This window comes from Myxocyprinus asiaticus, chromosome 7 (assembly GCF_019703515.2).
Source record: "Myxocyprinus asiaticus isolate MX2 ecotype Aquarium Trade chromosome 7, UBuf_Myxa_2, whole genome shotgun sequence".
Taxonomy (NCBI): Eukaryota; Metazoa; Chordata; class Actinopteri; order Cypriniformes; family Catostomidae; genus Myxocyprinus; species Myxocyprinus asiaticus.
Window position 1 is genome coordinate 12,877,537 of NC_059350.1, and position 12,857 is coordinate 12,890,393.

At 38.5% G+C, this 12,857-nt stretch overlaps 1 protein-coding gene across 2 annotated transcripts in view; it reads left to right on the forward strand.

Annotated features, from left to right (window-relative positions):
- The window catches only part of LOC127444421 (catenin alpha-2-like), a 786,240-nt gene that overhangs the window by 749,639 nt on the left and 23,744 nt on the right, over window positions 1-12,857 (forward strand). For both annotated transcript variants that reach the window (XM_051703784.1, XM_051703785.1), the window contains exon 15: window positions 9,963-10,144. In XM_051703784.1, coding sequence (XP_051559744.1) covers window positions 9,963-10,144 — 182 coding nt within the window. The remainder of the gene's footprint in view (window positions 1-9,962; window positions 10,145-12,857) is intronic.

Here is a 12,857-nt window from a genome sequence, read left to right on the forward strand (position 1 = left end):
TAGCGCTACTACAAATAAATGCTTTGTAACTAAAAAGGTTTGACTATCTTCCACAAGCGACAAAATTGGCCAAAAAGGTTATTGATATTTAGCTAAAAATGTACATAGTATTGCAAGCTAATGTTTATTTAGCAAGTTTCACAGAGATTTGCTTAAAAATAGAGGCTAGCTGCCTGTCCGATGAACGCCGATGGTCATTTCATTTTTTTCCAGAAGTAACTAGCGTTACTTCTACAAATAAATGCTTCGTAACTAAAATGTTTTGACTTTCAATAGACAATATTGACAACACATGTTAAATAACTTGTCTTACCTCGAAAGATCGCCTCAGTTTTCAATTTGAAGCAGTAAGTCCAACACTGGAGGTAATCTCCCGGGATATCCTCTCTGGCTCCACCCAGGTAAATGGAGGATGACACGGATGACGATACATTTATTATTCACGCCCAGTAACCCCTTAAACCAATCATATGTGCTTTTAGCTTATATTGTCATGAGTATCTGGAAGTTTTCAGAAATAAAATCAGTGATTGGACGGCGAAGATATTGAGACAGGAACCATGGGAATAATTGTTCCCAAATTTGAACGCTCCGGCTGGAAAGGGTTAATCGTGATTAATCGCAGATTTTAAAAGTGCTGAAATTTGACACTATATATACATCTTTTCTTGTCAAAATGTATTTAATTACATCTTAAAGACTAAAAAGTCCATAAACAATGAATTGGCACCGGTGTGTACAACCAAAAAAACAAAAAACAATATGTAGCAATACAAAGCCTTCAACAATATAAAGACAATGCACTAAAATATTACCAATTCAAGTAACATTAAACGTTTCCGAAAGTCTAAGTGGGAGTTTGACTAATTGAAAAAACTAGTCCCCACATAGGTTGCATATTCATTGCAATGTGCATTAAATCTCTTAAACTCTCATCATCCACAAAATGTGTTTGTCGGTATACTGAGGCTATCTGCTTTGTTACAGCAATCGTGAAGCTGGGTTCATGATTTGCGTCAGGGCGTCAACGCCAGCATCGTGTGCCGCTTTGAATTCACCATGAAAAGCTTACAAACAAAAAGTCTCATTCTGCGTTTTGGTGATAGTTAAGATTTGGTGTGCTTCTGTGGCTATTAAAACGTGCCTTACATAGGCTGCAAAATACTTAATTTCTATCACAAGTCCCATCTGGGCTTGTTTTGTACATCAAATTGTGTTAAGACATCCTTTTTCCATTATTTTATCACTGACAAGTAAGCGCTGTCAGAGATTATTTTATTTATTGAGATAACAACCTCCGCGGCTTTATCATAGGATAGAGCATAACAGTCAACTACCATGTTAAGAGCTAGTTCCGCCCATAGAATGTCTACGGGACCACCGCGTTATGCTATTTTATGCTAAGCCTGTAGGCTCACATTGGTAGAAGGACCCTGGCACTGTGGCGTGTGCGTCAGTGTAATGTGGCAGACACATTACAAACGTTCTGCCCATCACACCAGTGTTTATGTTGTAGTAATGGTAAATGTGTTAATCGCGATTAAGAAAAATTTAAACGTTAAACTTTATAATTAATCGCATGTGTTAACCCGTTAATTCTGACAGCTCTAATATACTGTATATAGCCTATATTTTATGCCATTTATGCTTTACATCACTCCTGTGGCATCTAGCAATTCTTTTTCTTCATTTTTTTACATAGCAGGAGATAATGTTTTATACCAGGCATGCAGATGTGTACCTTTCAACCAGAATCAAATGTTCCAAATATAGACATCATTTTGGTGCCAGTTCCATAAACGCTCTCTGCTTAGACTGTAGTTGTGAGAGTATGGCTCTGTTCCAAAACCTAGTAAGCTGCCTACGTAAGCAGCATCGTAAGGCATCATAGGTGCACTCCGAACACAAAAGCTGTTCCAAAAGATGGCAGGTTGCTAACCGGCAGGGATTTCAAGATGGCCTCTAAATGTCCGAGGTTTGACTTTGTCTATCTATTGATGTGCTCTCCACAGTCAGGACTATCATATAATCTGTGTATTTGATACCGTGCATCAGTTTTCACATGTACATGAACGTGTCCTTATGTGATTATTCTGGCTTAGAGCGGCAGGGCGCACACTCTTTCGATATACTTTTCTCTCTCGCTTGCGCGTGCTCTGTGTGTGCGCGGGAAAGAGATCGTTCAAACTTGCTCTGCCTTTCTATGCCAGAAACATTAATAACGTAAGTACACTTTTAAATGTAGGTTCCCCAGCTCTGCAAATTATTAAATACAATCATTTATCAGACTCACGCTTACTACACAGTCATTTTTAACTGAAAATTTTGACAATATTTGTAAATCAAATAACAAACAAATATGATGGATACAAATAGACCATGATACAAATTGTTCAACTCAGTCCATCAGATATTTGTATCGCAACCTCTATATGTGACATGTAAAGTTGACACTTGAGTGTCAATGGCAAAAAAGTCAGAAAATACAATGAACAGGAACACATGTAAGGGGAGAAAGCCCTGCGTATCTATTCACATATTATCCATAATAAATATTATGTGACAAGCACAAACCGTCAGCCCAAGGACAGTTTGTCATAAAAATTTGATCTTTAGGAAAGAAGGCTACACCTGGGCACAGCAGGAGGACTGAAAATTGTGAAGTATATATGATTTTTATTTTATTTATTTTTTATGGAATCTGATCTTTTCTGTTTTTATTTTATGTGGTTGTATTTTATATTATGGCCATTTTTAAATGTATCAATATTACTGTTTATTAAGTATATTAAATACTATTTATTTAATTAAATGTATTTAATGCATTTAATAATTACATTTATTAATTTCCAAATGTTATTAGAGCAAATGTTAATTTTAATATTAATTGATTAGTTTGACTAAAAAAATGATCACTTTTCAAATACAGTTGCTGTCTTTTTCTCTTATGACTGCCGTAATCCACTGCTCTCTATTTTCTCCTGTGGAAACACAAAGTTGCTGTCTATGAAGGGTGTCCTTTCAAATCTGTTACTTATGAGGTTGCATTTCAGTTAGGATGCTGCCTTACACCAGAAGGTGTTTGATCTGAACGGCCCCTTAGAAGGGACTGTAGGCAGCAAGGCAACTCACTAGGTTTTGGAACCGATTTAATTTATACATTTATTGAGTACATTATTTATTTAGTAATAATAATTTACTATTTAGAAATTATTTATTTAGTTCTAATAATAATTAATAATTATTAATTCATATTAATAAATTTTATTATTTTGTGATTACTAATTTTAGTAATAATAATTATTTAGTAATAATAAATAACAAATTATTTAGTAATTTTTAAAAGTATTTATAATTTTATTTAGAAATAAATGTATTTAGTAATTTTATATATTTACTGTGCCGTTTAGGCTTTGCGATGCATCAGTTCTATGTCACATGGCATCTAAATGTCCTTCAATACTTAACATAGCAGGAGAGGACATTTCATGCCAGACATACAGATGTATACATTTCCACCAGAGTTAAATCCAGCATATATGACTAATTGTTGTCCCAGTTTCATAAACACACTCTGCATGTGAATGTATAACTGCAAATGAGACTCTTTACAATGTTACCCCCTCACATACAGTGCGTGTTAGTCAGCCAGCATTTGACGGCAGGGCTCACCAGGGTTCACGGCTTAACCCACATTAGTGTATGTGTGAATAGTGCACAGTGGGCTGCTTACGAGACATTAGAAGGATATCAGTATGTGTGGAGTACTGCCGGTATTCCCAGACACACACCACAGCCCAGTTTGATACCAATTAGTCTTGGGAAGAAATTATCTGACATGAGAGAGAGGAAATTATCCTTTGTTTAGAAATAGAAGACAGCACATAAAGAAGTACTCACACAGAAAGGAGAAGATGGGGTCATTCTTTGAGAACAGCAATAAAATGAATTGGCCATAGAAAATGAAGAAATTGGCCATAGAAAAGCATTCAGCTCACCAATAAACAAAGTTCAAGTACAATCCTGTGCGTAGGTACTGAATGTTACATCAAGTGAATGCACATTAAATATGCTGCCACTTTTGTCATATTGATATAGTCTGTGACTAAGTTTAATGGATTTTGAGTTCTCATAAAAGATTAAAAAAAATATACATTGGTTTACTGACTCACTCTTTCAAACACACACACACACACACACACACACACACACACACACACACACACGTACACCCACACACACATATGTTGGTGCAGCTATCATTATGAGGACTCTCCATAGACATAATGATTTTTATACTGTACAAACTATAGATTCTATCCCCTAACCCTAACCCTCACAAAAAACTTTCTGCATTTTTACATTTTCAATAAAACATAATTTAGTATGTTTTTTTTTTGTTGTTGTTTTTTTTAAGCGATATAAATTATGCGGACACTAGAAATGTCCTCATAAACCACATTTATAGCATAATACCCCTGTAATTACCAGTTTGTTACTTAAAAAAGAAGTCCTTGTAAACAACTTAAACCTGCCCCCACACACACACACACACACACACACACACACACACACAAACACACACACTTTGGTGTGGCTATCCTTATGAGGACTCTCTATAGACATAATTATTTTTATACTGTACGCACTATAGATTCAATCCCCTAAACCTAACCCTCACAAAAAAACTTTCTGCATTTTTACATATAAAAAAAAGAAAAAAAAGAAAACATAGTTTATTATGTTTTTTAAGCGATTTGAATTATGGGGTCCTCATAAACCACATTTATAGCATAATACCCTTGTAATTACCAGTTTGTAACCTAAAAAATGTCCTCGTAACCCCCCACCCCCAACACACACACACACACAAACACACAGCTCTATCTGTTAGCTTCAAGATAGGATAACAGCGCAGATAGGTTAGCCATAAAATTTAATTCCTGTATCTGGGCCACTTTATTTCAAATGAGAGAAATGTAAAAGGCTTTTATCAAGTTTGTTTGGAAAGGAAGGAATTTCTCATCCAGGGTCGCACACACATACACACACACTTCCACACACAATATAAGTGTGTTGAATGAATTGGCACCGGTGTGTATTGGGAAGGATTCGGTGGAGCATTAAGCTGCCTGCACCCTCTCTTGTTATCGGTTAGAAGCCAGAGAGATTTGGGATAAGTGAATCCTGAGAAAGGCAACAGGGAGAAATAATCTCTCCCCCTGTTTTTAAACTTTGTTTATGGACTTTTTAGTCTTTATTTATAGAATAGTTGAGGGACAGAGAGAGTAAATTATATCAGAACATGCCAAACTTTACTCGAATTGGAGTCCTTTTACGCCAACAGCTCTTATACAGTGACCCCAAAAAGTATTTTAACAATTTTGGCTCAAAACATATTTCATGCAATTTTTGTAACAATTGTATTTATTTATTTATTTATTTATTTCTGTTGCATTCCTAAATATGTCAGATCACAATTCATAACAATGCAAGTACACATTCTTAACATTGCTGCATATGCCACCTCTCCTGTTTTTAAGTGGTTGTCTGTGACGAATGTGTTCATATTTGGATACTGCCCTCATGAAAAACGTAATCAGTGGCAAAACATCTATTGCTGAACCACGTAAGTCTGCATTGTTACTTTGAAAACGAATGTGGCTGTATTAGCAAAAGCGACTGCAGTCTGAACAGAAAAAAAATAAAAATAAAAATACAAAAAAATTAGATCTGGTCACATATACTGTATCTTACAGTTTGAACAGTCAGTCTAAAAAATCAGATTTGAGAAAAAAAGAAAAAAGAAACAAAGAAAGAAAAAAGATTTTCTCTGCAGTGTTAACAAAGCCATTAGTTTCATTCCATTTGTGCATTGATACATCACTTCACAGGAAGTGGAGAGGTAAAATTTCCCACCAGCCATTGCAAACCATCAAAGTAGTGATGTAGTGTGGCTAAAATAAACACTAAAATAAAATAAACAAAAGGAGTTTGAGATGCTGCCATTTTTATTTAGCTTAATTTACCTCAGGTGTGCTTTCTATGCAATTGTGCATGAATGTAAAGGGCATAAGATGCGACCGTTACTTCCATTTTCATTCAAATAGGTCATATAATGGTTAAGAAGACACACATAATATAAAATAACCAAATTACATTTAATTGTATATTAAACAGTATCAGTCTTGTAATTTAGGGGTTACAAGTCTGGAGAAATATATTAATATATTAATTTAAATATATAACAATACATTTTAGTAAGTATACACCTGGATGTATAATATAAATGTGTGTATACAGTAAATATAATATTAAATAGGGTGACCATATTCTGGTTTTCCAAAAAGATGACACATTTTTTTTTGCTGGGAGGGGGGGATTGGGGTGGGGTGGAATAATAGGGTTCAGAACAGTGTTACTATGAATGCAAACTTTAATACAGTGAAAAAGACACTCTATTAGCATAACATAAATATATATAAATAAATACAAATGTCCAACATTCTTTTGAATGTCCATGTACTAAAATAAAATATTTGATGCCATGAGTATACCTTCATTTACTATTACTATTATTTTGAATGGCCATGGAAAATGAAGCAATGCGATAAAAATTTTACCTTGTTGCAAAAAGGTTGTAGTCCGTTAATTTACCTGATGAACTTTCACCTTTTGCTGACCCTTTATGCTTCACAGAGCTAATGTGTGCTTCTAAATCGCATGCACCTTTATTAGCAACTGACACATAAGTGCCAGCTTTACATGTCATACATTCTACTTCCCACGGATCTCGACCTGGATGAAAGCATGGGAATTTTTTGTGCAAATCTTCTGTAAATTTGCACTTTTGTTTGGGCATTGTTTCCACTCAGCTGTCATTTGCTGCTACTGTCAAGCAACTGTTTGATGCCGAAGACAACAGAGAGATTGACAGGCAGGAATTTGGCCAATAGTTGCTGCAAGCCTCTTATAAGGCGGGACTTACAAAGACGGATTAAAGCAATGGTAATATGCGCGCGCACACAATAAAGTATTAGACCAGATGCACATCATAATGCATCTAAAGCCGAATCCCGGACATTTTCACAAATTTAGAAATCCCGGCCGGATGCTTTTTTAAGGTCCGAAAAAGAGGACATGTCCTGGAAAAAGAGGATGTATGGTCACCCTAATATTACATTCATATGCATTTACATTGTTATATTGTATCATCTTAGTTGAAACCCGAAATCTGCTTGGCTCAAGCATTTTCTGTGTTTAATGACATTAAAGCATGTTCCAAATGAATTAATTTTGTCAAGTAAAGTGAAGTTCAACTGATATCCTGTGATCAGTAAGTAGGGAGCAGTGAACACTGCGTAAGTACCCTGCAAATTGGAATGCAGCTAATGACTTACATTAATGGAATGTTTAAATTGGCTTCATTCAAACTCCAACTGTCAAAAATTCTAATTAAACCCACAAAAGGCCATTAATCTACTTTATACCACGGGTCTGTTGAATGCTTGATTCTGATTGGTTCATGGACGTTCTAAGGTGTGCAATTATGTTTCAAGGAAATGCATGGCTATGAAGTAGTTCCAGGTCTTGACCGCATTACAGTTCCATATCTCTTCACCAAATTATTTAAGTTATTTCAAAGAGCCCTACAGGCTACCACAACAAAATAACCAATTAAAAGTCATTGGTTAAAGTAAATCATTTAAGAACGTCAAAACAATGTCTAAAATATCCTACATTTATTCAGTTTCAGTTCAAAAGAGCCCTCGCACTCCCTTGTCTCCCCCGCACTCACACACACACATATGCTCACACACACACATTCACTCTCACACACACACACACACACACGCTCTCTCTCACACACACACACTCACACACACACACTCGCGCACACATACACGCTCACATACGCGTGCGTGCACACATACACTTACGCTCACACGCTCGCACACACTCACACGCACACACACACACACACACAAAAGCACACATACACTCGTGCACGCACACACATATGCTCGCACACACACACATCCTCCGTTGCTAGTTCTAACGTGACATTTTCAAATGAGCAATGGAGGCTTGAGCTGTATCAGAGCTAGATACACTTGATCAATACAACAGTTTCTATATTATCTGAAATATCTGTGTAAAAAAAAACCTTGTGCTCTTCCTCTCTCTCTCACACACACACACACACACACACACACACTCGTGGACACACAGACATTATACGCGTAACACACACGCTTAAGGACCAAACATACTCATGAGAGAAAAACAGAGTCGTCATGTCAACACACTCCTGCATCTCAGTGGGGATGGAAAAAAAAGTTGTTAAGTTTATAACGGGAATATGGTGATTTTTAAGCTATGTTACTTCTGACGAGAGCTGCAACAAAAAAGGTCATCCCAGAAGTGATCTCTCTCATTTTCTGAGTTTCTCTCTTTCGATCCCTCAAATACAAACTCACACATGCACTAACTTGTTACTCCAGTAAGTCCTCGAGTAAAGCAGTGCATCCTCCGTTGCTAGTTCTAATGTGACGTTTTCAAATTAGCAACGATGGCTTGAGCTGTATGCTGAATCCGTGGTGGAAGAAAGTAGTTCCACTCACAAGAGCGCTTTAGGGACGAAAACCAGAAAATATCTTGAGATAAAACCCTGAACGATGTCTTAAGATGTAGTAACCGTGTTATAAGCGGAATAATTGACTCCTGACCATTGAATTGTTGAACAATAATGCACACCCGAGGTGCAACGGTCACTCCACTGCGCGTTGTGACCGCATTACCACCTCAAGTGTGCATTATTTTTCAACAATTCAGTGGTCTGGAGTCAATTATTCCTTACTTAATCTACTTTAAGTTGCTCTCTCTCTCTCTTTCTGTCTGACGGGTTATCTGACTATCTATCTTGCTAGCTGGCTGTTTGTCTTTCTGTAATATCTGTAGATCCATAAAACTTCAAAATTATAAAATTTAAGTTTTAAACTCTCAGACAACGTTTAAGACATCATGAAAGTTTGTCTTGACAAACTTTTGCTATCTAGTTTGTAATGTAATGCAGTGACACAGGTGGTAAAACTGTGCTGTAATATCAGTTAAAATACTGTAGTACACAACAATGTTGCATCAGTCCTCCATTTCAGATGCCCAGGAGTGCATGCCATCTGAAAAGGAATCATTTTCATCTTATAATCGCATTTTCTCTGAGGACTCCTTTTCTTTTTAATGTTTAATTGTGTGTTAAATAAACAAGCAAAAAGCTACAGATCTTAAATGAGCAGCTGGGCCTTAATGAGCTCTTATGTTCTGACAGTTTTTGGCAATAATGGCCAAATTATTCAGACAAAACCACATAAACGAACCTTTGTCAAACTACAAACATAGACTTTTACAGCACATACTTTGACTTTTAAACCCATCTTCGACCATGACTGCACTTTTAATGGTGTCCAGAAATGTGGCAGAGCCACCCGCCATGGTGTGTTCCCTCCACTCTGACAGAATGTTGAACAAATGCATAATTCAATGACTGCTGTAAGAACTGAGGTAATTATACATTTATCTCACAAATAATATTGCGCCTTAACTGTGTCTGTGACCTTGCAAAAAGATTAATGGTCTTTTGGACCGGCTCAGAATCGCTATGGAGCAAGAATTTATTCCTCGACAAGGAAGGGGGTGGGGGGATGGTGGGGGGGTGGGTGGATGGATTTTCTCTCTATGAGCAGGAGATGTCATGGGGTTCCATAAGGTCTTATGATTAATTGTTAAGTTTCAATACCATTTACAGGTATTTCAGTGTTTTTTTTTTTTTTTTTTTTATAAATGGAGGGCACTTTCTTTACAATGTTTTCAATGAAATGTGTTACCATGTGAGAATACATTTGAGAAGTTGAATTGAAATTTCTTGTGTCTTTTTCTCATGTATCGTATTTAACCCTCCACAGGCCATAATGGCTCAGCTGCCTCAGGAAGAGAAGGCTAAGATTGCAGAACAGGTGGAGAGTTTCAGGCAGGAAAAGAGCAAGCTGGACGCAGAAGTCGCTAAGTGGGACGACAATGGAAATGACATCATTGTGCTCGCTAAGCAGATGTGTATGATTATGATGGAGATGACTGACTTCACCAGGTATATCTGCATCAACATGTCAATAAAAAATAAATAAATATTGGAAACGTCAAATGATATTTGCTCTAGCTGTTAAAATGTTGTCATTATTTACTCACCCTCATGTTGTTCAAACCCTGTAAGATGTTATATATATATATATATATATATATATATATATATATATATATATATATGTGTGTGTGTGTGTGTGTGTGTGTGTGTGTGTGTGTGAAAAAAAAAAAAAATACATTGACAATTCATGGGGACCATGTTTGTCAAGCTCTAAAAATTGTATTCCAAGTCTTCTGAAGCCATACCAAAGCTTTGTGTGAGAAACAAACTAAAATGTAAGTGGTTATTCACTGATAATCTTCAACTCCACCAAAGCCTGTGTCTAGCCGGCATTCAGGACCAGATTCAAAAATAGCACATTTGCTAAAACGGCATTGGTTGACATGTGAGAAGTAACTTTAGTAATGTTTTTTTTATTATTATTATTTTTTTATTTTTTATTTTTTTATTCTGGACACAGGCTAACTCTAATCTATTGTATTGGAAACCTGGAATTTTGGGCAATTTATTTTTATTTTATTTTTTTTAATTTTTTTTTACGATTGCTATCAATGCATATGTCAAGATGCTTCATAATGTTTTACTTTTGTGTTTAACATTAACAAAAATATCAGCACAGGGCTCAATGCTAAGGATTTTTTCTAATGGCCCACTTGGGCCAGTGCTTCTGATTTTTACTGGCCCTGGCAAAATTTTCACTGGTCCCAACACAAAAATGACAAATAGCTGTTTTTACCATCATGGTTTTAAAAAAATATGTCCGAAGATAAATATTTTTTACATAGCTTATGTTTTTAATACCGCAGCTGAAGCGCCAAACCTGCCAAATAGAGTGGTGGACGGTGGTCGTGATGATGGCTGTGCACACCGGATACGTGACCCAGGGAACAAGGAAACCGCTCTTGCTGAACTCTTGAGTATTGCAGCCACTTGGGCATGCAGCGCAATTAAATGCAAAGGTAACAAAAAGATTCTCCTCCCGGCCTTCGACCGGGTGATGGAGAAGTCTGCTTACCAGCTCCAGAGCAGCGGGTTTCGTCGTCCCTGGATCGCCCGTCTCAAGGGCGCTTTGAAGCCTTTCACAGGTTCTTTGCGGCCGCGAGACGGGTGGCGTCTGCTTCCTGCGGTGGGCTCCACGCCGGGGCTGGGCAGAAGGGGCAGGCTGCGGCGGAGCTGGTGCAGTCACCGCAGGGGGATGCCCTTGGCGATGAGCAGATGGGGTGCAGGATCTTGAGCCGCGCCGGGGCAGGATATGCTGGATAGCCTCCATCTGCAGCTCCAACATCGAGAACTGCTGGGCAAAGTCCTTGACGGTGTTGCCGAATAGGCCAGCCTGGGAGATGGGGGCAGCAAGGAACCGTGTCCTGTCGGCCTCACCCATCTCGACCAGACCACTAATGTGGACATCGTCCGCCCGAGAGACCGCGCCGTGACCTCCGTCACTCGGAGAGCGAGGTCAGTCGCTGAGCGCAGTTCCTGCATCAATCCCGGGGCGGAACCCACGTGCAGTTCCTTTAGCACCTTGGCGGACTTGCAGGAGAGCCATGGCATGCAGGGCGGAGGCGGCTTGTCCAGCGGCACCGTAGGCCTTGGCTGTCAGAGACGACGTAAACCTAGGCCTTGGACGGGTGCTTTGGGCCCAGGGGCATTCTCTGCAGTGCACCAGTGCAGAGGAGGGAGAAGCCGCTGAAATGCACCATCAGATCCAGCAGAGGTGAATGAACAGTCGTGGGAATTCAGCTCAGTGAGCATGACCGTTCGGCTCCGAAGAGAAAATCTGAATGAGTGGTTGCATACCAGCTCCTTTTATACCTGTATGTCCGGGGGAGTGGCATGCAAATACCACTCGCCAATTTTCATTGGCCTTTTATCAAAGACCAGAGGTGTCTCGGGCTCCCAAGAGTGACCCCCTAGTGTCACTACATCGACACAACGTCGAGTGAGTGACAGATAGGGAACTGGGGTTTAACAAAGTTTATTATTAATGGGAGAAAATGTGTTTGTTTTTTTACAGTGGGAATAAAACTAGCACTCTGTCCCTTTACGAGAGCGCATGCACGTTAAACAGTCTACGCTGCACGGAGAGAGATGATGATGAGACATATGCACAGAGAGACATGGATTTTCAGTCCTATAGAAAGAAACTGTTGATTTCTTGTGTTCCAATATGTGGATTACTAATTTTCACCAACATGTAAAAACGAAAAATGTGGGATTTCGCGCACTGTGAACACGGAATGAGCGGGGATACTTAAAATGTTGCACAAGACGTTAAATCCCACTACGAAATTCATTAAGTGTTTTTTTTTTTTTTTTCTGCTAGTTTCTACACATTGGTAATAGCTGCTGCTAAGACACTTGGAAAAGAGCAAGGACAGTGCAAGGAGAGTGCGCTCGGTGTCTGCACGATCTTGTCGTGCACACCACTTTGCCTTGGCGCGTCCAGTTTATTATGCATTTGCATGTCTTTGCGAGATAAATATACTCACGCTCGCTCCTCGGTTAGAAGACTTCGTTCGCTCCGTGTAATTTTTGCACTCTCTTGCTTGTTGTTTGCTTGCACTAATGTTATAAATGCAGCACCGGCCCGATCAGGCAAGTGACAGTTCTAGCAACTGGCCCGAATCTTTCTCATGCTGGCCCTGGGCCATCGGGCAGT